Source organism: Tachypleus tridentatus, chromosome 13, assembly GCF_004210375.1.
Source record: "Tachypleus tridentatus isolate NWPU-2018 chromosome 13, ASM421037v1, whole genome shotgun sequence".
Classification (NCBI taxonomy): domain Eukaryota; kingdom Metazoa; phylum Arthropoda; class Merostomata; order Xiphosura; family Limulidae; genus Tachypleus; species Tachypleus tridentatus.
The window spans coordinates 211,335,418-211,362,586 of NC_134837.1; the positions used below are offsets into that span (position 1 = coordinate 211,335,418).

At 36.2% G+C, this 27,169-nt stretch overlaps 1 protein-coding gene across 3 annotated transcripts; it reads right to left on the reverse strand.

The window, feature by feature from the left end:
* Positions 1-27,169, reverse strand: LOC143237237 (putative chitinase 2). Of its 3 annotated transcripts, XM_076476273.1 has the most exons (10): positions 27,032-27,169; positions 25,890-26,079; positions 15,225-15,333; positions 13,530-13,718; positions 12,429-12,682; positions 11,804-11,907; positions 7,072-7,195; positions 1,729-1,914; positions 573-699; positions 1-110 (listed from the first exon to the last, which is right to left on the reverse strand). In XM_076476273.1, exons 2-9 carry the CDS (start codon positions 25,944-25,946, stop codon positions 616-618), a joined length of 1,107 nt encoding a protein of 368 aa, XP_076332388.1. In that variant the 5' UTR covers positions 25,947-26,079; positions 27,032-27,169; the 3' UTR covers positions 1-110; positions 573-615. The 3 variants fall into 3 exon arrangements, with proteins under 3 accessions (XP_076332388.1, XP_076332387.1, XP_076332389.1); XM_076476272.1 differs by lacking the exon at positions 27,032-27,169 and having other exon boundaries at positions 25,890-26,304; XM_076476274.1 differs by lacking the exon at positions 27,032-27,169 and having other exon boundaries at positions 15,225-15,326; positions 25,890-26,302.

The window sequence follows — 27,169 nt, forward strand, 5'->3', positions numbered from 1 at the left end:
GCAGCGACGTGCAGCGGAAAGGAACCGTAACTACACTTGTTTCTCCAGTCGTCTGTGTCCATGGTCCAGAGGAATACACCTGCAAGTTGTTGCTGTATGCTGTATTGTACCTATAAATTTGAAAAATCAAATTATTCTTACTATTTTTTACACAATGTATGACGGATAAATATTTATGTGCTTAGAATTTTCATAACTGTAATAGTTTTACGCAGTTTTGATTTCTTTTACTGCTAATTTTATTATTCTGTGTCAATATTTTTATGGTTCCTCCCCTATCCTTAAAACATTTGTGTCGATTCTCAAGATAGTTTATAGTCTTTTCAGTGTTAAAACATATCTTCTACAAAGTTTCATGTGCATAAAGTCAATAACATAGTTATTGCAATCTATCAAGCTTAAATAGAAACCACAATAATAATAACAATTAAAACTGATATAAAAATAATTTGAAATCGTTCTTATGATAAGGAAAATCATATATATATTTATGTTATGCGTATAAATACTTCTAAGGTTTCTTATTAATCCACTAGATGGCAGATTTGAAGCATATAAACCATAAGACGTACCTTGTAGTAAACGCTCAATTCATCGTCGAAACTGACCCACTGGTCATATAGATGAACATACGGTACTACGTGACCACTTTCTTTCTCCAATTTGAGCCCCAGGTACAGTTAAAAGTACCTCACACATCTTAAAACAACAATAATAAACAATATATATTTCATTTGACGATTCAAAGTTACCTTACTGTGGTTATTATATTTGATAGAACATCTTGTATTCTTTTTTTTTCAACATTTATTTAAAGTTAATTACTCTATAAAACACACACATGTATATATATGTATATTAATAGGGAAGTACAAGCATAAGATGAGCTGTTAAGCCTTGAAAACATGTAAACTGGTCTTCCAAAACTGCAGGTGTATATATCTATATATACAGCATACTTACATCTATATAATATATATAAGTACATACAATGTATTTTATTTTTCATATAGAAGAATGGATACTCTAATTATGTATTACCATCTCTTAAAGTATACGTTCAATGATATACATATATTTTTAAATTACGGCAAAAAAAGTTAATATATTTTTCTACTGTATCTAGAACCAAAATAATTCATAAACAGATAGAAAAATTAAACAGAATATTTTTAAGAATGCTCGTACTAGACAGATTATTTCCTAAGCCTAACACATCCCTGATAGCTTTTAATAGCTTGTATCTAATAATGATTGTGATAAAAATTCAACTTATTGTTTTGAGAAAACAAATAAACAATGTTCACTTCATAGAACATGTTTTGGAATTAGCTAAATGTGCGTGCCTCGCTCGAGATTCTTTTTATGTCTTTATTTTCCTACCTAATAAGCACTGACGTAATTGACTCAAAACTTCCTGAGTGTGATACGTTCCCATTAATTTTATTTAACCAGAAAGAATCTGATACCTCGTGAAGAAATATATATATGACCCCCCCCAAATAAAGAAACAGAAGACAACAAAATTGGTGATAAATGTCCATCTGAGAACTAAATCATCAAACTTGGCTAAATTCGGTCTTCTATTTCTCTCTGAAAATGTGGACATCAGGCTAGAAAAAAAAAGGTTTGGGATACACGATCTTTTATATAATGTTATGCTTGATATATCTACCTGACTGAACATGTGCCGTGTCATTGGATCTAATCTCGAGTTCGTAAACTCACCTCATTCATCCCCAGAAACCCGGGGTTACTCGTGTAATGTCCTCCAATATACGGTCCTTCTGCTTCGGCTTCAATCCCGTGTTCTAATGGATCAACTAATTTGTAGGATCGACCATAGGTACCTATAGCCATTACCAACTTATGTGAAGGAACGCCTTTCTTTATCCAGTAGGTTATGGAATAATCCTGAAAGTATAATACAATAAAGAGCTGAGAAACAAACAGTACTAAGGGTTATAAGACTGACATAAGACGATAGGAACGTTTTTGGGATTAAATCGATGTCTTCCGATTGAGATTTTATAAAATCCGACTCAAGGTTTCGCTTCACGAAGATATTTTAAATTATAATAAAGTTAAACCTTGGGCCTCCTAGGCTTACAAATTAAATTAAGTATTTCACTAAGGAATGAACTATAACTGTTATCTGGTTGGTCAACAGTAACGTTACGAAATTACAAACCTAAAATCTAGGTTCGATTCCTTGCAACGAAGAGGTTGCAGATTGTCCATTTTGTAGTTTTGTGCATTAAAGAAACAACAACATTAACTGTATTAGCTTCAAGGCTTAATAACAGATGGCGCGCAAAACGTCTGTTTGTTTGTTTATTTGTTTTGAATTTCGCAAAGCTACTCGAGGGGCGATCTGTGCTAGCTGTCCCTAATTTAGCAGTGTAAGACTAGAGGGAAGGCAGCTAGTCATCACCACCCACCGCCAACTCTTGGGCTGCTCTTTTACCAACAAATAGTGGGATTGACCATAACTTATAACGCCCCCACGGCTGAAAGGGCGAGCATGTTTGGCGCGACGGGGATGCAAACTTGCGACCCTCAGATTACGAGTCGCACGCCTTAACACGCAAAACGTCGTGGTGATTGAGAATATGAGCACGAATATAAATTAATGAACAGGATTCTTACAGAACTTATTCACGAGGAACATCTGGAAACGGAAACTGATGTGAAAGGCTTAATGAAACAAGAATTATTTGAATGTTATTTTCCGTAAAATTAAAACAGGTAAAAATCAGACGATTTTCCGAAATTATTTAAATACATTAAGTGTAATTACACTATTCAATATCTCTCGTGGCCTACTGGTTAGTGAGCAGAACTGTGAATTTGAAGGATTAAGTTTGTTTGGAATTTAGCACAAAGCTACACAATGGACTATCTCTACTCTGTCCACCACGGGTATCAAGATCCGGATTCTAGCAGTGTGAGTGTGCAGACCTACTGTTATGCCACTAGGGGCTTTGTTTGTTTTTTGAATTTCGGGCAAAGCTACTCGAAGGCTATCTGCGCTAGCCGTCCCTAATTTAGAGTGTAAGAGTAAAGGGAAGGCAGCTTGTCATCACCACCCACCGCCAACTCTTTGGCTACTCTTTTACCAACGAACAGTGGGATTGACCGTTACTTTATAACGCCACCACGGCTGAAAGGGGCGAGCATGTTTGGTGTGACCGGGATCGGAACCTGCGACCCTCAGATTACGAGTCGAACGCCTTAACCCACCTGGCAATGCCGGGCAGGGAGGCTGTGAAGGTTTAATATTCGCCTTGTTATAGTGCTGACCACTTTCTTAATTTCAGTCGTGAGTAAATTAAAGAGTAACAGCCAGTTCCATTATTAGGATCCAGGGAATGGACACAGACTTTGTGGTAGCGGATGGTGCTAGTTGGCTGCCTTCCCTAGGATCAATAGTCATAAACTAAGGACGGTTATATATGTACTCTTGTGGCATTTAAGGTGTCCTTTGGGTTGGAAATACAGTCTTGGCCAAAATGTTTCCATATTTTGTAACAAATAAGATTATTAGTAAAATGGATACAAATACAGTTAGTGCTGTCAAACCATTATATTAAACATTCACACGTATAATATGTATAATGAGACAGGTTCTATAGATATCATCAATGATTTGTTGAAGTAGCGAACAAATTTATCAGACACCTTTAGAAATACGTGTAATTCAGTATTTCACCTATTATAACAAAACTTTACCAAAACATACATAATTACAAAATATAATATCAAATTATTATAAATAGTGCTCTTAACCTTATATCCATTCATATTAAACATTCAGTACTTGGTCGGTCATCCACGTACACTAATAACCTCCGCAAAATAACATGCCATGCTGTCGATAAGGTTATTGATGTAATCTACTGTGAATTCATCCCAAGTTACCACTAGAAGGTGCTGCAATTCACTTAAAGTAGCTGGTTTAAGGTCGTGATTAGTAACTTTCAGGCTTAGTCCTACCCAAGAGTTTTCAATAGGTTTGCAATAACGAGATTTTGCTGACCATAGAAATCTTGTAACATCTTCCTGGTCTAGATGATCTTATACAATATACACAGTATGGGCAGTGATATTGTCATCTTAAAACACAAAGATCTAACATTTGACAGAACACTGTCTCCGTATAATGCCTGTAGAAAGTACCATTGACGTTTTCTTGGACGATATGAAGAAAAGTTTTTCTACCATAATGTATAGCTACCCAAACATGTACTGCACCACCCCTTGTGTTTTCCATGTGAGAATGGTCCCTCTCTAATCTGTTCTCTGGGGAAACGCGAATATGAATCCTTCTGTCAGTTTTAAAAAGCTGGGACTCATCTGCAAGTTGGAATGCTGTTTTGACTGAATAAAATGGTGATGGTGTTGAATTCTGAGCTAATACCGGTTTGTAGACAGTTCTTCCTGCAAAATAATCTTGTTTAGTCAGTCTCCCAATCACTTTTCTTTTGAATACCCTAAAATGAACATGTTTATGCCATTCCTGTCGTAATGTGTGGTAATACCACTTTCAACCTTGACCTGTTAACCTGATACAAACACGGTCATCTCCAGCAATAGGTTTTCGCGTCTACCAGTAGACGTTCCTGGAAAAAACCTTTTCTGTAGTCCAAAGACATTTCAGGATTCTGGATATAGTACACTGGAGGTAGCTACTGTTCTAGCGAAGTCCTTTTCTTTACACTATTTCTGGACAGTATAATATAACATGCCCTATAACTTCTGAAACGTCAAAAATCATGATTCTACATCATATACAGAGACATTGTCTGAACATAGCTCTGACGTGCTTCGAAAAATAAATATACCAAAAGCACATCCTCTTATACAAAACAGGTGTGTATGTGTGTTTTTACTCAAAATAACTTGTATAGTTTGGTTTGAATTTTGCACAAAGCTACACGAGGGCTATCTGCGCTAGTCGTCCCAAATTTTGCAGTGTAAGACTAGAGGGAAGGCAGCTAGTCATCACCACCCACCGCCAACTCTTGGGCTACTCTTTTACCAACGAATAGTGGGATTGAACGTAACATTATAACGCTGTCACGGCTGAAAGAGCGAGCATATTTGGTAAGACGAGGATTCGAATCCGCGACCCTCAGATAACGAGTCCGGTGCCTTAACCACCTGGCCATACAATTTCAACTTATACAGTCATTCCTGTCACACCAAACATGCTTGTCCTGGTACAGCGGTAAATCTACTGACTTACAATCCCTAAAATCGAGGATCTCGATTCCCCTCAGTAGACCCAGCAGTTAGTCCAATGTGGCTTTGCTATAAGAAACACACACACATACTTCCACTGCTTAATTAAGGACAGCCAGCGCAGATAGCCCTCATCTGGTTTGCGCCTTGTTGGGCATCTAAAAAGAGTTTGACTTCATCTTTATCAAACCTTGATAAAATTATGCATCAGATTTATCATAGAAAGTTCTTCCCTTTTAAAAAACAAAGTGACAATTGTACTTGTTCTGGTCTCGCCTCAGTAGATTTCATATTTTCAGTACGTCATTTTCAAGCCGCTTTTTAAAACTCTACGTGCAATGTTAAAGGAAACAGCAATCTTATTTTGTTCCTATAGAACGTTGTGTTTAATAAAAGATCATATAAACTAGAAAACAAGGGGTTAACAACATCTAGCACAGTTCTTATTTCTAAATTTTACTCGCTGTGTTGCTTTGTTGTCTTTTTTTTTTTTATAGCCATTTAAGATTTAAAGTAATGATCCCTAATTTACGCCGACCAATAATTCTCCTTTAAGGTGAGATTTATCTTTGTAGTTAACCGATATTAGTTTACAAAATGTATATTAAAGTTAGGCTCCTATAACTCTATTCTCCAGTTGTGGTTGCATGACTCACCTGAGAACAAAAAAGACCGGATTGTTAGTTCGTTAGTTCTAGTGAACAACAGTGAAGATAAATAAAGTAAATGAAAAATATGTACAATAAAAAATATTGTGTTATTAATTCTTTCTGACTTGTAAGTGACTTACATTAAATAGATCTTAATTATAATTCACTTCCTAAACTTGATTCACACCTTAACAGTTGCTAACAGTTGAAAATTTATGATATATAAATCACGTGGACCATGCCTCAGTCTCTGGTGTCACAACCAGTCTCAGGTAGTTTAGGCACTCGACCTGTAATTTGAGGGTCGCTGGTTCGAATCCCTGTCACAACAGACATGCTCGCCCTTTTAGCAGTGGGGACGTTATAATGCGACGATCAATTCCACTATTCGTTGGTAAAATAGTAGCCCAAGAGTTGGCGGTGGGTGATGATGACTAGCTGCCTTCCCTCTAGTCATACACTACTAAATTAGGGACAGCTAGGACAAATATCTCTCGCGTAGCTTTGCGCGAAATTCAAAACCAGACCACAAACCAGCCTAATGAGTACTGGTATGACGCGAAAGACAATCGTTGGCAGTGAATGTATCACGTATAGGGTAATTGTGAAATATATAATTTTATAAAACCGTATAACATCGTTCGTGGGTTCTAATATTTTATCTCGTTCTTCATCACTTTAAAACTTATTTGCAAGAACTAAAATACATATAACAATAACGTGTCTGTCTGTGACATGATATGGGATTGACGGCTGGATGCGTGAAATTTTCTTTAATATTTTCACTAGTTGGATGTATTTTTTCGCATGTTTTAAAAAATATATAATAAATTATCTCATTCTTGGTTCTACATTGCGGATTGTGAGGGCTACGAATAATGGCCATATTACAAGTTCGGACATTTTAGAAGCTGCCAATAGATGTTATTCCAACCTTTCGGTCATGGGTCTACCTACGTCAGACATTTCCGATTGTAAGCTGATATGTAAAATATAGATATAATAAGTCGGTTCTTTTATTTGTTTCAAATAATAAACTCCTCTATGTCTGATTTTTAGTTTGTTTTTGTTCCATTTAAACATACTTATAACAACTCTTAGAATAGTTTTAAGACTATTAAAAAAATATCTCTTATGTTGTTATGTGGTACATTATGAGATTAGGGTAGATACTCACCACACAGAGACGTCGATTAGGAAGTGTGTGTTCCATGTGACAATAAAGTGGCGCGTAGTGGCCTGTTTTACGTTCCCAAGGCCCATGATAATCCATAGTTAACACAAGAACGTAGTCTACAAACCTGTGTAAAAGAAAAAAAAATTAAATGTAATTTTCATTCAAGTTTGAAAATATAATTAAATGCGGTTTAATATAAATACATGTATTTAAATCGAGGAAAATGCTATTCTAATATGACTCTTTTCATTGGAAATAACTTGTTATGTTCTAGGTTGTAACACTGTTATCATTCTTATAACAACGTAATAACGATTTACTCATCAGTATTTTTTATTATATCAATACAAGATAAGAGTAAGGAGTTATAAGCAACATGGAAACTACAGGTCAATTAACATGTATTCACAGGTTACTAACTTCCTTCCTGTTGCATCAAGAGGACAGATTGATTTGGCTAATTTATTAATAATTCTAGTTTTGAAGATACAGTCGAGCTGACAGTGGGATGTAATAAGTGTCCAATAGGTGGCAGTATGATTCGAAAACTATAGTTCTTTATAAAGTGAAAAACAAAGAGTTTTTAGATCGTGGTGCGGTTAATTAAGTCCCAAGAACTGTTTTCGCAATTAGAGGCACATACGTACAAAGTTCCCAATTACTCAAGTAAAAGAGAAGGCAGTAGATATATTTCACCTATTTTGGGATAGTGCTGAGCAACAGCGTTATGTACAGTCCGATACAGCACATAATAACACTAGAATTGGTAATAGTAACATGAAACTCAGCATTATGTACAGTCCAATACAGCACATAATAACACTAGAATTGGTAATAGTAACATGAAACTCAGCATTATGTACAGTCGGATACAGCCACAATAATAACACAGAATTGGTAATAGTAACATGATAACTCAGCATTATGTACAGTCCGATACAGCACATAATAACACTAGAATTGGTAATAGTAACATGAAACTCAGCATTATGTACAGTCCAATACAGCACATAATAACACTAGAATTGGTAATAGTAACATGAAACTCAGCATTATGTACAGTCCGATACAGCACATAATAACACTAGAATTGGTAATAGTAACATGAAACTCAGCATTATGTACAGTCCAATACAGCACATAATAACACTAGAATTGGTAATCAGTAACATGAACCAGCATTATGTACAGTCCGATACAGCACATAACAACACTAGAATTGGTAATAGTAACATGAAACTCAGCATTGGCGTACAGTCCAATACACATATAATAACACTAGAATTGGTAATAGTAACACGAACTCAGCGTTGTACAGTCGGATGCTGTTACCACAATAATAACACTAGGATTGGTAATAGTAACATGAAACTCAGCGTTATGTACAGTCCAATATAGCACATAATAACACTAGGATTGGTATTAGTAACATGAAACGCAGCGTTATGTACAGTCCAATATAGCACATAATAACACTAGGATTGGTAACAGTAACATGAAACTCGGAAGTCTATGCTGTTAAATTAAGTTTATACTGGTAATAACTGGTGATTTCCCTGAACAACAAGGATTAGACGTCGAGGTATACAAGGATAATATTTATATTTCATCGCTTTATATGTAAAAACGGCTCGTTTGGGTTGAGAAAATGTTTTACGTAGAGGAGCGAACAAAATTTCGACCTTCTTCGGTCATTGTCAGGTTCACAAAGAAAGGAAGAGGTAACTGACCGATAGCTGACCATATGTTTGAAAGGGGTTGTGTAACTAAGTGTCAGAATGTAAAGGGCGTGCCTAGATGTTTGAAAAACAACATCTTAAACGATTCTTTCAAATAATTTTTTCACAAAACCATCAACATAATTTCACAAAACAGAAAACTAAAAAACAATCTTACAAAAAGAGACATTAATTCCATTAAAAACCTAAAACAAGACAAAAATATAAAAATTCTAAAAGCAGATAAAGGTAACGCTATAGTCATAATGAACACGAATGAATACATCCAAAAAATGAAGAACATCCTATCAGACACTAACAAATTTAAACAAATACACACAAGTCTAACAAAGACACACGAAACGCAACTGAAGAAAATAATTCTATAAATGAAAAAAAGCCAACACAATTTCGCAAACACTTTATTCCTACCTACGTAAAACCGACTCACGCACACCACAAATATACGGCATCCCCAAACCTCATAAACCAGATTGTCCGTTACAACCAATAATGTCCACATATGAATCGTTTAGTTACAATCTTGGTAAATACATTGCATGGGCATTCTCCTAATATGTAACATCAGCCAGCTCATTCATCAAAGACTCTTTTAATTTCAAGTCTAATCTAAATCAACTTAATCATAAAGCCTTAATGGCCAGTTTCGATGTTATATCTCTCTTTACAGAAGTTTCAACCACTGAAGCCTGTAAGATAGCCTTAGAACTCTATATCCGAAATCCTAACCCATCTACAGACATTCCCAGCAACCAATTAGCAACCCTCATAGAATTCACCACGATGAAGACAAACTTCATGTTCAACAACCACAACTATATACAAACAAATGGCCTAAGCATGGGCAACCCAGTATCACCAGTTCTAGCCAATATTTTTATGACACAAGTTGAAACACAAGCAATTAACACAGGATTACATCCACCACTCTACTGGGATTCACATCTTCAGAACACAATTTTTTCAATCACATTAACTCTATACATCCCAACATCAACTTCACATGTGAACAGGAAAAAAGTAATCAAATATCATTTCTTAACCTCAAAATTACAAGAACCGACACACATTTTAAAACTGAAATCTACCAAAAGATCACCCATACTGGACTATACATCCTTGGAACTCAGCACAAGAAACAAAACAAAAACTCAACATACTGAGAAACCAAATAAACACAGCCATAAAACTCTGCTCACCAGATAAAATTAACGATGAATTAGACAAAATAAAACAATACTTCATCAACATCAATAAGTTTCCTCCACAAACCGTAGAAAACATTATACGCACACACACGTAGACAAAAAACAAAATCAACCAACAAAAGTAAATATATCTTACGAATCAAAAAATCTCAACCATATACTGCTGCATACCATATATTCCCGACTTCAGCAGAAAAATAACCAACATTTGGCAAAAACTAGTAACAAAATATGGCATTCCAGTTAATACCAAATTTATTCAAAAACCAGACACAAAACTGAGGTCTATACTATGTAAAAACTACACTGACGAACACCACACCAACATTATTTATAAAATACAATGTGATAACTGCCACGACTTCTATATTGGAGAAACAAGCAGAAAAATGGAAACCAGATTCAAAGAACATAAAAAGTCACCTTCACACGTTTTCGAACACTGCGAGTCAAATAAACACAACAAGATTATAGAAAACACTCAAATACTAAATAAAGAAACAAACATAAACAAACGCAAAATTAAAGAAGCCTTACTTATACAACAACTCAAACCCAAAATAAACCAATATAAAGGAACGCCTTTATACCTATATTAATATAATAAAATAAATAAAATTATATATTCAAACATCTAATACCGCCCTCTACATTCCGACACTCAGTTACACAACCCCTTTCAAACATGTGGTCAGCTTCCGGTCAGTTACCTCTTTCTTTGTGAACCTGACGATGACCGAAGAAGGTCGAAACTTTGTTTGCTCCTCTATGAAAAAAATTTTCTGAACCCAAACGAGTTGTGTTTACATAAATATTTTTCTCTACAAGTGGGTTTTCTCGACATCACTGATTTTACCTCTTTATGGACGAAACCTTAGAATTTCAGATCAGCAAATACGATCAAATATATTATTGTTTTGTAACGCATTTCCTACAGTGTGTGTAAAGGTTTACTGGACGGCTTATTTATTTACCAGTATGGATTTGGTTTTTCTATCTTGGAGCCACCTAGCGGCATATTTGCGGACTTACTATGCTAGAAATCAGCAAAGTAGAAGCTGTCTAATGTGTAGATTTATGCTTGATCAATTGTATTTGGTATTCATGTTGTTCTCCCCCTAGAAACTTTGGTAGTAATCGTATAATATATACATATATACCCTTGCATTAGTTCAATTGTGTATTTTCAGAGCTCCAAAACAACATATAACGTATTGTATCATGCAAATATACCCTAATATATTTTTACTTCTCTGTCTAGTAAGTTCTGGTGACGGATATTGCTCTGAAAAAAATAAAGCCATCACTGCACCCACAGAAGTCTCGTGTTTAGCTTGCGATGTCTCCTCAATCAAAAGGCGTAAAAAATTTCCGTTAGATGCTCTTCAAGTTTAATATTGATCTACAAAGAGCACAAATATCATACATTCAAGTAAAACAAATACGTAACTTAAAAAGTCCGTCGAGACATAAAATCGTATCAAAGCCACCTACGTATAAATCCGGAAAATATTATTTTATGGCGTCCATAAGAGATCATCTTAATTAATATTGGCTATAAATAATGTTTAAGTATATTCTTAAATAATACAACTCTAAAGAAACAGTTACAAATTATATATGAAAAAAATATTATCAAAGTGGCGTCATCTATGAATAAATTTAAATATAAACTGTACGAAGGACAATAAAATACTACAAGGCACAGATATTGTTTGTAAGGTATCGGCTTAATATACATATAGTTTTCAATTCCGATTATATAATAGGTGAAAGATTACGCACTCTGCTACGTCATCGGCTTTATAGCATTTGTCAATTTCACTTTTCGTTCCGGAAACAAATATTGCCAGATCTTGTCCGTACGCGGTCATAGTTTTCCTCATTTCCTGAAAACCACATAGGCTTAGTGAATTACCTTCAATAGTAGAAGAAAGAACTGTTACACTAAATTAACTAAATTCGTACGTAAAAAACACTATTATGAACATACTTCAATTATTTCCACACATGTCAGTTGCTTCAGTTCGTACATTTGAAGCTAACCAAACACTGATAACTTTCGTACCTTTGACACACTAGAGAATATGTACCAGTAGCTGAAAACATTAGGAGAGTCGTTCAGTATATTCGACCTAAATCCTCCTTCAGAAAAACTTCGAATTATTCTCCACTAGATGGCATCTTTTACCCATTTTTTTTTTAAATCAGCTCTTCAACTTCCAATATGTGTGTGTGTGTGTAACCTTAAAATTTGAGTAGTGAAAACATCTATTTAATCTAAATTTTACTTGAAAACTACACTTGCAAGAGTTAGGATATGGTTCATAACATTTAATTTTTTTGGTTCAAACTTTGATTTTCACGTGTTCAGTTTGTTTAAAAGATTGAAACCGTCAAGGGCTCTCACCTTGAGTAACCTGATGAAGTTCTCTCTGTCGGCAGGATATTGGCTCTTAAGAACAGGGTAAAACCATCCCAGCGCAATTCCGTCAAACCCGTGTTTCCTGATGAATTCTGCAGCACTACGAGCTAAGCCTTTCCGGAGTCGTACGTCGGCAGCAGTGTGTGAAAATACGGCGGAGTCTTCACTGCCTCCGACGGCAAGGTATGTTTTAAGACTGGGATTGATTCTTTTCAGACGATTGAAGCTTGCATACATGCCTATATATGTAATATTAATTAATTGTATAATAAAACCAAAGTCGTTCTTTTCAGTTATAAAATAACTAGAATTTATATATTGGTTACACTTTAAACAAAACAGGTCTTGACAGTTACTTCAGTAACTGACTGCTGTATAAACACTACGAAACAAGAAACAACAGTAGAGTGTTGTCTGCTACGGTACAACCATGAAAGATCAACCATGTGGTGTGTGGAACTTTAACTAAACGACATCACAATATAAGAGAAGTGCCTGACACAATTTAACCACTAAAGGTGAGCTCTATGCCGGAGAACACTTTAACTAAGATAAGCCTAAGAATCATTTAAATAATTGAATATTGTCTAAATACATTCTCAAGACGGGTGGAGTGCGTATTAAAACTTAACTTCAGGTTAACTGAAGAATGACCCGAAAATGACCTAAGAAGGTCAAAATTTTGTTCTGTACTTTATTTTAACTAAAGTTTTATTACTTCAAGAGGGTTTCTCTTCATCACGAACGAGTACTGTCTAACCCCTACAGGTCAGCTCTATGATGGGCTACATTTCAACGGGTGTGGTTACACGAATTATTATAGTAATGGGCTGTTTTATACAGAAGGCTAGCAACCGATAATCTACGTAATGGACCGGACCTCCATACAACGATTTCAAAAAACCAATAAGCTCTAAGCAGAGCAACGCAAAGATTACATTACCTGCACATAATACAGTATCATAGACTTATCTGTGCCCAATCCGCTACAGTAATCTCACCTGTCTGTAATACTGTACCAAAGTTTTATTTGCCATTCATATGGCATCATGATTTTATGTGTCCATAATAGTGTCATCTGCTTACCTGTTTCAGGGTCAGAATCGTGATCGGTGTCAATGCTGACCACCAGAGCGCCCCCATTGGACAGTTCCGCGTGTAGAAATATTAGATGAGTGCAGAGTAGCGGATTGATATCTTCTACAGTAAATTTCCCGTCTCCTGGTCTATAAACTGCACTACTTCCGAAAACACAGAAAATACTTCCAGTTGAATCTGTTGATTAGAAAAGCACACAACATTTAACAATACTGAATAAAAGTTGAATCATAAAATAATTTGTTCTGTTTATAACTTTCTGTTTATACTTAATTTTCTTTGTTTCAAGTTCTAACCTTTTATTGTTCGTTTAATAAGTTTTGAAATATCAAAACGAGGATATAATATGTATGTGCTGCCATCTGTTGATGAAAGATTTCAATATTGAATACTACAGTTTTACGATGGGCTGATAACTTATTAATTGAAAAATAAGACAAATTTAGTTTAAGGATCAGAAGATGCAACAAGTGGGCGTTAAACTGGACTTAAACAAGTAATAAAGAAAGATTTTTTTTATTTTTGTAAAATAGGGTTAGCGGAGATTTTAAAGAAATGCTCAATTTATTTAGTTTTCTTCTGTCAACATTTAGATTTTAGAAGAACACTGTGACGTATTAAGAGGAAATTTGGCAATATAATTTGTTTATAAAATATGAGAAAAACGAAATGTGAAACACTGAATATTCTGTGTTTTGAGACCAAATATTAAATCATTGTTTCTGTTTATAGAGGGCATCTATCCATGACAGTAGCAAATTACTAATAATGTTATAATTAATTCTGCTCCTTAACTAAGCCTAAATGGCAAATTAACAAGTAACCACGGCCAGATTTATCTGACTTCATTAAGGAAAATGTTTTAAACAACAGTAATTTAATTTAGTCTTTATATCAGTTATAAAATCGATGTGGCCTAGTGGTCAACGTGGCGTACTGCTACCGGCAATGCCGCCGAACACACACGCACTTTTAGCTGTGTTTAGTGTTATAAAAGTAACAATCAGCGCTAAAACGTAGCTCTTCTGGCAATGAATGCTGCTTGACTGGATATTTTTCCCTCTGGTAAGTAGTACAAAATTAGAATGGCTAAACCTTGACCTCAAAAGCCATCTAACCCAGCCACTTATTTCACTTATCGCGGAAGGTGCTATTTAGGCTGAAAATGACAATATCGGGTCTATTGTACTGGGAAATACAAACCGACTTTGAGTGAAAATATAAGGTGAATCTGACGTATTTTTCTATTAATGCAGTTTAGGTTTATTTATTTTTGAATTTCACGCAAAATTACACGAGAGCTATCTTCGCTGGGCGTTCTTAATTTAGCAGTGTGAGACTAGAGTGAGGGCAAGTAATCATCACCATTCTTTGGCTACTCCTTTATCAAATAAATAATGGAATTGATTGTCACTATTATCATAACAACCTCACGGCTCAAAGGGCGAGCATGTTTGGTGTGACGGAGATTCGAACCCGCGACCCTCAGATTAGAAGTCGAGGGCCCTAACTACCTGGCCACGCCAAGCCAAATAATACGATTTATGATGCGTTTTTCTTTTCGAGTGTCTTTCGATATGAAACCGAAACGTTTTCCAAGAACCTAGCACGGGTTAGTACCTGTCCACAGAAACTCAACTGAATATAAACATACTTAGAAAAGTAAATAACTTAGAAACTTACTTGTGAAAGAAGAAGTAGTGGAAAGGATAAATGTTGAGAACGTTGCCAGTGTCAAGACAAGGATCGTTGTTATATGTATGTTTCCACGCATTTCGATAAAACCTGAGACCTTATAAAAAGATATTTCTTTTATTTCTTTAAGTAAAAAAAACAAACGAATCCTAAACTTCTATCACAGAACGTCAAAAGTCCTGAGTAAAAACAAAATTAATATTATGATATATAGTTTAGGGGAAGGAAGGGCTGGGGTGTTGTTTGTTTATCTGTTTTGAATTTTGTGCAAAGCTACACAAGGGTTATCCTCGTTAGCCACCACCCTAATTTAACAGTGTAATGCTAGAGGGAAGGCAACAAGTCATCGCCACCTGCCTCCAACTCTTGAGATACTCTTTTTACCATTCAATAGTGGAAGTGGTCGTCGGATTATAACGTTTCCACGTCTGAAAGGTCAAGTATATTTGATGTTTTAAGAATTAGAACCCGCGACCGTCAGATTGCGAATCGCCGAGCTAGCGAAAGGGGGGGGGGGTAAACGTTAAATTTCACAGTCTTAGTATCACTTACGTTTATGAAATTTATTTGTCCAAAGGTATTATTTCTGTGACTGTTATGCCATCTTCTGTTGGAACAATAACATAAATAGATATTTCAAATAGGGCCCGGCATGGTCAGGTGATTCAGGCGCTCACTTCGTAACATGAAGATCGTGGGTTCGAACCCCCGTCACACCAAACATGCTCACCCTTTGAGCCGTCGGGGAAGTTACAATGTAACGGTAAATCACATTATTCGTTAATAAAAGAGTAGTCCAAGAGGTGGTGATGACTAGCTACCTTCCTTCTAGTCTTACACTGCTAAATTAGGGACGGCTATCTCAGATAGCCCTAGTGAAGCTTTGCGCGAAATTCAAAACAAACAAACAAACAAACTATTTTAGATTAGTTTAATATCAGCCGAAAAAAAGTAGATCTCAGATTGGACAAACAACGTTCGATTTATAAAATATTGAAATAGCACAGCTACGATTCGAAAACAGCTGAAAAATGTCCCTTATAAACGTGCAATAACAGGAAATATGAGTGAAAATAAAAAGTGTGCCATTTATAATGACGATACACAGAGGACAACCTAGGCCTTATAGCCCTTTTGTTCATCACAACGCCATTATTTGCCTTGACCCTTGGTATAAGTTATTGTTTTAAAATCAATGACAACGTTACACGGAGGATAGTCTAGGCCTCACATCTTGATATAAATTGTTGTTCCAAATTTATGGTGACGATAAATAGAGGACAGTCTTGGTCTTACCGCCCATTCGTTCGTCACAATGGTATTTTACACTGTGGCCATCGTTATTGATGTGTGGAATAATTTCTTTCGCAAGGTACTTTTGCCAATATTTTTAAACGAGTATTATCTCTCCCTGTTTTACTTTGTTTATTATACATACTTTTGAAATTCGCATACTTTGTGCGGACAACACATCATGAGACTGGTTTGAGCAAGCGAAAGACACCGCAGTTCGTGGGTTTGGGTTGTTGAATTTCGGGCAAAGTTATAAAAGGGCTATCTGCACTAGCCTTCCCTAATTTCGAAGTGACAGACCAGAGGAAAGACAACTAGTAAGTAACATTCTCCGCTATCTCACTGGCTTATCTCGTTTCATCAACGAAGAGTGGGATTGACTTCAAAGTATATCATCCTCGCAGCTAAAAGGACAATGACGTTCGACGACAGGTTTAGGTCCCGCGACTCGCAGCTTACAAGTCCACCATTAGTAATGCGTGAATGATTTTCCTTTTGTACTCGTGTCACGCAAAGGAATAGGACATGAACACTTGTGCGTGTGGCTAGACGCTCTGATTTCACGGAAACATACCTTATCGGTAACTCGCAGGTACAAATCGGTACTTTCTCCGGATTAAATGGTGTCATCACGTTACCCTGACATTATTCTCGGCTCTTCAGACGTTTAACTTTCCGTTACAGATGCATTAGTAAGCTGTAACCACAATAAGTCCAGACTTCTTACGATATGATCTGCAACCAATTGAAATTCTCTGCCACCTGGCCGAAAAAAAACATCGTATGAACTTTTTTGGAATTAGTCATATTTCCGTCGTTCAATGAGAACACGGTTTTAGGTCGCTTTTGTAAGCATAGATCCACGTTAAATATCTTGTTTAGCACTTCCAAATATAGTTCCTCGATCAACTGCAATGAACTGGCGGGTTATTGGTTGACTTTAATGCAGGGGTTCCCAACCGGTGGGCCTTGGCAAGGGGGTCGCAAAGCCTTGGCAGGGGAGTCGCGAAGCCTTGGCAGGGGAGTCGCGTAGCCTTGTTAGAAGTAGCTTGGGATAACATTAATTTTATTTCATCAATTACATTTTCAAGTCGCGAGTGCCAAAAGGTTGGGAACCCCTGCTTTAATGTATGACTTGTTTTCACTACTTCCAGTGTGCGACTGGTATTCGATAGTAAGCTAAACAGTTTTTATCTTGCATGAATCATACATTACCTTGTTTTATCAATACGACTCAGAAATACGTATACTTGGAAACGCTAAAAGTACGTGCTCTGAATGCTTTTACGGTGGCGTAACAAGAAGGATTTCGCGTCGAAATATCTCTAATGTAACTCTAAAAGAAGGGGTCAATTTTAAGCGCCACCTGCACTTCAAATTATCACTCCTCAGCTCGACTGCGTCAATAAATACAGAGCTCTTAATATGTGTAGTCAGGAGTCAATAGGTGATCCAGAGGAAATGAATTGTTTAGGAAAACTGTTGTCTTGGATCGGGAGAAACCTTTCCTACTAATAAGTGAAATATTAATACACATCCGACTACAGTAAGAGTTATGTACTGACGTATTGTCAAGACAGAAAAGCCGTTCAGATACTTTTAATGTCCCGACACATGACCAGGTAGTTAGGACGCTTGACTCACAATCTGAGAACCGCAAGTTCAAATACCCGTTCCATCAAACATACTCGCCCTTTCAGCCGTGAGAGCGTCACAATGTGACGGTTAATCCCACTAGTTGTAGGTGAAAAAGTAGCCCAAGAGTTGGCGGTGGATGGTGATGACTAGCTGCCTTCCCTCTAGTCTTACACTGCTAAATTAGGGACGGCTAGCACAGATAGCCCTCGAATAGCTTTGTGCGAAATTCAAAAACAAACATACCCGTCGTGGGCAGAGCAGATGTCCCATTGTGTAGCTTTGTGCTTAACTTCAAACAAACAAACACTAGTGAAAAACGAAAATATTGAACTGCGTATTAAATGCCATTGCGCATTAATAAAAATCATAGAAGAAAATTCACTGCAGTTCTTAGAGAAATTGTATAAAATCTGAAGTTTTGTTACAATCTAATCTACACTCTGAAAGATTTAATGAATAAAGAATTTAATAATAAACTGCTTGTATTTCGCTACTTATAAGAGGTTTTGTTTGTTTCTAGTGAAGCACAAAGAGCTATCTGTGCTCTTCCCACCACAGGTATCGACCCGATTTCTGACATTGCAGTTTTTTTTATGGTGAATTTATTCTGCATTTGAACGATTATGACATGTGATAAAATGTCTTTGTCTTTTCTAGTACCTGACGTAAAATAATGGTGCACAGTTTGCATCAAGTTGCCACAAAAATGCACTCCGCATTTCGAGGCCGCGTTTTTGCTCTCCAATTACTTGGCTGAGGCCTCTACGAATATTAGTTATAAGAGTGACAATCAAATTCCACTCTTCGGTTAGATAAACGTGAATGCTGCTGATAGCCGTTTTGTGTAGTTTACGAGAAACAAACAAGCAATAAATATAATAAACTTCTCTTAGTGTCTTACATCTGTGTTCAACCTCGTCTCACTAACTCTGGTTGTAAGTCCGTAGACATACTGCTGTGCCAACTGAAGAGGCTGGAGAGAAATAAGAGGCCTATTGTACTTTGGTTTATTCCTATAAGCAGAATTTTATGAACCGGGAATTCGGCGAACCTACTCTGTTGCGGAATGGGAACAGTGAATCAAAAATAGATTAAGCATTATATAATTCATAAGCTCGTTTTTCCTTCCCTGATATTACACATTTTGGCGAGAAGATAACAAATTTATATATAGATTGAAAATTTAAAAATCTCAAATCCGAAATTTTCTTTCATTTTCCCCAACTGTTATAATATTTACTTGTGGTTAACAACCACGTACGGAATGGACTATCTGTGTTGTGCTAACCACGGGTATTGAAACCCAGTTTCTTGCGTTGTAAGTCCACAGATATTCCGCTGTGCCAATAGGGAGAGCCTGTCCTCTCATGCAATCCACTAACGCTGTATAAGTGATTAATGTATATTACTGACAGCAATAGTGATTGATAAATTATGTACACATTTTACTATAAACATGATTCGTTACATGTGCGTGTGGTAGCATGTTTCACCCATAACTAGTTGGCTCTATTACCGTAATTTTTGGCACGGCAACATTTTGCGTAAGAAGTGAGATAAAAAAACAACAACAACACACTCACTCTGAAATAGGACATATTTCTGCTTTACTGAGGACTTTTAATTTAAAGATACAAGTAATTAATCACCTTAATGAGCCAATTCTTACTTTGCACAAAGCTGGTTATGCGGTTATTATCTGATGGGTATCTTCATATGTTTTACCCAAAATTTTCAACGTAAATTGCCAACTTGGGAGTCAAGTTGAATTCTAATTATTCTAGACAAGATTTTTTTTTTCATGTATTTGCTATAAAAATACGCCTATTGAATGATTAGCCTTCTATTTTGTTAAGATTACAACAGTAGCGACAACTTACACAGAGAAAGAGACAAAAGTATAGACAAATTGTATGACACTCATAATAAACTCAACAATAAGTTTACTTTGCGTAAAACAACTTATACACTTGTGAGGGACAAGAAATTCGTCTATATCAATAAAATATAATAATATTTTTCAACACCGGTAGAGGGCACTACCAAAACCATTTTTTTTCTTTAAGCTTTTCAAAAATTGTTTTTTTGTATTGATTGTTAACTACAGTTGAAAAGAATTTTAAAAGGCCGAATATTAATATATTTGGAATATTTTGTTGAGAAAAATGATAATATTTTTGATAGATGGCGCTAAAATATTGGATGCTCTCAAATAATGGACAAAAGTTGTAAATATTATTTCTTTTGCGGCAATTTCATGTTTGTTTTATAATAAAACTATTGAACTATCTGTGTATCTACCGCGAGGAATCAAACCCTGAATTTTTGTGTTGCAAGTCCGTAGACTTTTATCGCTGTCCTGCTGAGGGACATTTTACGTTCATAGTAAAGGTTACTGGGCATGTCTCCTGAAAGTTTACGGACTTTATAGCATTAAAATTGGGGATAGGTGGATTTTCCTTCGACATACAAAGCGCAGGTAGCATATTGCATTTGTTTGTTTCAAGTTTGCTTACTATCAGTGTCGAAACAGACACACATACTGCTGTGCCACTGAGGTGGGGTGTTGAGCAGTATATTGTGTAGTTTTGCTCTAAAAGAACAAACTCAAACAAAAAATCTGTACTGAAAACAAAATCTATACTGTATAAAGTTGAAAGCTGAAAATCTAAGTTTAATAATGGAAGGTAAAATTTAGGATTAACATAAATTTATTTCATTATGAGCTGTTGATTACATTATTTGTTGTAGTAAGGCTATTATATGCCCCACTCTCTTCAGTTTCCTTACCCTCCTTCCGCCAGTGTCTCAACAGTGAGTCTACCCACCCTCTCTCTAGTGGCTCAACAGTAACATTAAAGTCCGATAATGTTAAGTCCCTTTGTTTATTTTGTTATCATGCGCAAAGTTACACAAAGGGCTATCGAAACTCGGTTTTTAGTAGTATAAGTCCGTAATCATATTAATGTGCCACTGGTAGGTAGGGGCTCCAGAGGTGGACATAGTTGTGTACCTTTGTGCTTAAAAACAAACTGATAAAGATTACCAGACAGCTAGTTTTAGCACTACTACATATTTAATTACGTGTAGGTTAGTCAGACTTTTAGTTTCATAATTAAAGTAGTTTCTGCTATATGCTCTATCTACATGAATAATAATAATAATAAAAGTCTTGTGAAAAACCATAAGACATCAATAACAAGATAAGATGACACTCAGAAGTGAACAGCAAGACTAGAACCAGAAAATAATGAGTTTACTTTACCTTATCCTCTCCAAACACTGTGTGAGCGAGATTATGTCAAAACCTAAAATTGTCTCTTTAACCTAAATTTGATTTTATATATGCCATGTTCGAGCTTAAAGGCTTTTGACCTTGTGACCTCTCTGTCCAGGAGTAAACAAGGTGGAACCACACTGACCAGAACAAATGTAAGAACGACCTACTTTCATTTCCCAGCTCTGGACATCCGGTCACACTCAGTGTATCTATATAGAATATTTAACCTCATAATTACAGGAAGGTCGACTAAGTAACTAACATGACATACTTGAAATAACAATCTTTAGTGGAGTAAATATGCAAATACTTCGTGTGATAAACATACAAGGCTACGTTTTCTGACAAGGCCTTATTAAAATGGCAACTTTTTGAATGATATATGCTTGTTGTATTTCAGTTACGCCCCCAGTAACTCCATCAGCTAAGTCATATCCCGTGTTTCGAAGTTTTACTTTAGTTCCGCTATACATATGAGTAAGTTCTGTTTGTAGTGTTTCTAAATCACCATCTAAAACGTCTATAAACAGAAAACTCACCTGTTTAAAACAATTATTTACCAACAAACACACAACTCACTTCTTGGTCCATCTGATCTGTGGAAAGTCCAGTAACACCTAACCCTAACATTCAAACAAATGACCTATCAAAACTTTTCTCGCACCTAGTCTCTCTGAACACCGCGTTGTATTATACACATTCTAGACTAACATGACTAATTTGGTATAGAACATTATGTCTTCTTATCTGTTCAATAAACACAAGAAACTTTTTATTTTATTTTGTATTCTAATTACGGAATTTATTTTACGTTTCCTCCCATACTGATGTTAATATTGAACAGTTTTCCAGTAAAACTATTAATTAGACAAAATTCTTTTTTATTGTACTTTGGTTTCTTAAATTTTCCTTTAATATTCAGAACCCCCCTACTAGATCAGCGGTAAGCCTGGGGGCTTATGTCGCAAAAAAATCGGGATTCGATATCTGCAGTAGGCATAATACAGATAACCCGTTGTGTACGAGGGCTGTTCAAAAAATACGCGGACTGTTTGAATTGCGCGGCTCCAGTTGGTTCCAGGGGAATCCGCTTGGTGTCGTTAGGTTCGCACAGATCAGCTGATTACGACGCCATTTCCCGATTGCAGATATTTTCATTTGTGTATTAGCTACGCGGTTTTAAGTGAAGTGCGATTTTTTCGTTTGGCGGATTTCAGAATGAATGACCTGAAGGAGCAACGACTTGCTGTGAAATTTTGTGTTAAACTTGGAAAATCTGCGACTGAAACTTTTGCTGTGCTTAACACGGCTTACGGTGATGTTGCTATGAATCGTACGGCATGTTTCAAGTGGCATGAACGTTTTAAGGATGGTCGACAGTCCATTGAAGATGATGAGCGTCCTGGACGTCCTTCCACGTCAACTGACGACCCACACGTCAACAAAATCAACACCCTGGTGCGGGCAAATCGATGTCTGACTGTCAGGGGAGCTTGCTGAAGAGTGTGGGATATCAGTTGGATCTTGTTACGAGATTTTGACCGAAAAATTGAAGATGCACCGCGTTGCTGCGAAATTTGTGCCTCAGAACTCGTGAGTTTTTGGCCAAACACTCGATCACTGTTCTTCCCCACCCCCCTACTCACCTGACCTTGCTCCATGCGATTTTTTCTTGTTCCCCAAACGCAAAAGACCCTTGAAAGGAAGAAGATTTGAGACGATTCCCGAGATTAAGGCAAATGCGACGAAGGAGCTGGAGGACATTACAAAAGAAGCGTACCAGGACTGTTTCAACAAGTGGAAACACCGTTGGGATAAGTGTGTGCGTTGGGGAGGAGAGTGCTTTGAAGGGGTCCCAGACCTGTAACTTCTAAATAAAGTACATTTTGTTTTATGACGTTAGTCCGCGTATTTTTTTGAACAGCCCTCGTATACTTGCATTTAACAACAAACAAACATGTTGGTTCAAGTCTTGGACTTTCCAGTTAACTTGAACTGTCTCCAGATTAAAACTGAGGTGATCTAGTCCTTGAAATAAAAAAAGGTTAAGGAAGCATGAAGGATGTGCTAATTAATTATTACCGCTTCGTATGTTTCTGTGATATTTTTATATCGGTTGAAAGATGGACGAGTTTAAACGCAACCATTTTACCGTAAGAGGGTAATCAAATGTTGACCAAAGATTTAATTAAAAATAAAAAAAAGTCTCAAGAGCCCCTAATGAAGAAGAAATAACACTTTAAGAAACAATATTTAGAATTAGGATATCTTTCTTCACCTTTTAAAAATCGTTTAGTGCGATTCGCGATACGATATTGGTTATTCCACAACAAACCATATTTGGATATAACAGGCTTACGTCACTACAGGCTCGCAGAAGCGTAGGGAGATGTAGAATATATTATGCAGTGTTACGAAAGGCAGGGCCTAAATATTAACAGTGAATAACGGAAAGGAAAACTTTAGTAGAAGCATTTTTAAATAATTAATAATATTAAAAAAATTAATTTTTTGAACGACTAATATTATCATAATGAAGTGTATTAAGTATTTGATATTTTGTACAATATTTTTTGAATAAATATTAGGTGAACAAATATTTGTTTATGATGGATTTCAAAAAATAATAATTCTTTACCGCTTGAAGAAATGACGTTTGATGTGGAAAAATAAGATTTTTTCTGCTATAGAACTGTTCAGATAAACTCGGCGTGTTTTGATTTTCATTTCAAACTTCAGTAAAGATTTGACGAAGGTTTATTGTTACCGGGGAAGTTTTCTTGTGCTTAAAAAGACCTACACTTTCAAAAATTTATATAGTGTCCCCTCCTCAACCTTTGACCCTTCCTAGTCCATTCTATAATCTCACGATACCTCTATCACTTGTAGAAGTTTGTCTAATAGAACTGATACTGCCCTTGACCAGTGTTTTTTTAATTTACTATAACGAAAATGTCTATTAACGAATGCAAACCATACCAGTTAATAGTGAGTAAAATTATGATTTAAACATATGCAAAACGATAAGTAATAGTAACGTAAAATAAATAACGAAAATTATTTGGTTATCCCACATTAGTTCACATCCGTTGTTAGGACAAGTGGCCTCACTGAAATTCTCGTTTACGTAAACAGAATGCGTCAGATAATAGTTACCTGGTGAAACCGAAGACTTTAGTAAAAAGTCCTATAAATTAGAAATAATGCTTTATTATTAACAAACAATAACATATTTTTCTTAACTCTATATACCACCGTATTGCTTTATTAAGAGCCGTAAACATTTGGATAGCTGTACTATTAACTGACATTATATATAGTTAAGTATACTGTTTTTTTGTTTTTGAATTTCGCGCAAAGCCGCACGAGGGCCATCTGCGCTAACTGTTACTAATTTAGCAGTGTAAGACTAGAGGGAAGGCAGCTAGTCATCACCACCCACCGCCAACTCTTGGGCTACCCTTTTACCAACGTATAGTGGGACTGACCGCAATATATAACGCCCCCAATGGCGAGCATGTTTGGTGCGACGGAGATTCGAACCCGCCACCCTCAGATTACGAGTCGAGCGTTTTAACCTGTCCACGCCACGCCAGTTAAGTGTAATAATAACTATAACAAAACTGATAACTATACGTAACAAAAACTAAAGTTATACAACAACAACACTCATTGGTGTTGTATTTATGTGTTGATTGACGCTCTCCCTTCTGTAGTTACATTTTGTTTTATCACGAACCTGAATTTTCTGTATGTAATACAATACAATGTAATACAATCCTGGAGTGAATAACACAGTTTTGTCGCACTAAATATGTCTTTAGTAACTGCAAAAAAAAACCAACAAAATAGCAATAACAAAATTTCATAGTCTAGTTGACCAGTGGTCTTGGCTGACCAATAAATAATAGAGCTTAGTAATCTTACCACTTCAGTTACTTTTATCACTGGTGCAATATTTTTTTATTAGTGGTATATTTTGCTTCTATTCCCTTGTTTGATTGTATATGTTTTTTTTCCTGCGAATTCCCGTCGTACCAAACACACTCGTCCTTTCAGCCGTGGGGACGTTATAATGGTACGACCAATCCCACTATTCGTTGGTAAAAAAGTAGCCCAACAGTTGGCGGTGGGTGGTGATGACTAGCTGCCTTCCTTCTAATCTTACACTGCCAAATTAGTAACGGCTAGCGCAGATGGCCCTCGTGTGGCTTTGCGCGAAATTCAAAGGACAACAACAAAAAAATGAACTAAAAAATTCCGTAAGAAAGGAAGGATAAAAATGAATAATGGGAATCTTTTAAAAAATAAATTAAATTTGTATATCAAAGAAGGTTCAGGGCCTGTTGATTTCTTAAAGGCCTGAGCCAGTCTCGCTCTATCCCCTAAAAAAAAAATAATAAAAATAGAGACAAAAGAACCATTCTTTGTTTGAGACTTACATGATGAAACGCACAATTTTCTCCTGAAGACGCAGGGATCGTGATTTTTCTGTCCATTCAACGCTATATTTTTGCCGAAGCTGTGTGGCGCTGATTAGAAGAGGTGCTAAGACACTACGGGTGGGCCATTAATTTTCGTAGCGCCTCTTCCGTCTAGGTATCCTGTTTGGGCCATATGTAGGCATAGAGGCTATGAATAAATTTTGGTATAGTTAATTTACTGTGGTGATAATCAGGTACAACGTAATGGAGCGGCTTAGGTGTACATAGTATTAAAACCCGTGCGGACCTGACGGGAGCAGTGCTTCTTTTATGTCAACACAAGCGGCATTCCTGCATAGAGATAACGTACAAGGCAGTTTCTAATTGAATAAAATCTGGTTTCTAATCCACTAAACAACGCGTAATTACACCAGTCTGTCACGGTAAATCAAACCAGGAGTTACCTGAAAGGTTTAGCATCTATCCGTCTATCTGTCTGTCTACCTATCCATCTGTCTGTCTATTCACTTGTCTATCTGATGATCTGCCTGTCTATCTATTTGTGTGTTTGTCTATCTGATGATCTATCTACCAATTTGTCTATTTGTATATGTGTCTGTCTGTCTGTCTACCTCTATATCTATTTGTCTACCTATCTAACTATATATTTATTTGTATGTCTCTCTGTCTACACATCTATCTATTTGCATGTCTGTCTATCTTTCTACTCATATAATCTGTTTCTTTTGTATATGTACCTATGTATCTATTTGTATATGTGCCTGTCTGTCCGCCTATATACCTATTTGTCTTTTGTCTATCTATCTACCTGTATATCTAATTGTCTGTCGGTCTATATATCTATCGATTTGTATGTCTGTCTATTTGTCTACTTATATATCTGTTTCTCTGTTAGTCTATCAACCTATACATTTATTTTTCTAGTTGTCTTTCTAGCCACTTATCTATCTAGTTGTCTGTCTTAAAGCTGTCAACATGTTGTTTCGTTTGTTTTCTCACTACTGTGGTTTCTTTGTGTTGCAACCGATTCAAGGCTAATTATAAAGTTTACAAGAAGAAAATATTTCTTTAGATCTATTACAGACTTGACCTAATATATACGTAACCCAAGTCGTAAATGCGTGGCTGTTAGTGCTCACCTCGGTACTTTTGAAACAGTAGTTACAGCGCGCAGGTGTGGATCCATTCGCTCGGAGCAGCGCCGAGATAACGCATCGAGCAACTTTACCTTGACAAGAACAGCGATGGTTTTCTGATAGCCCTAGAATTTACGCTCC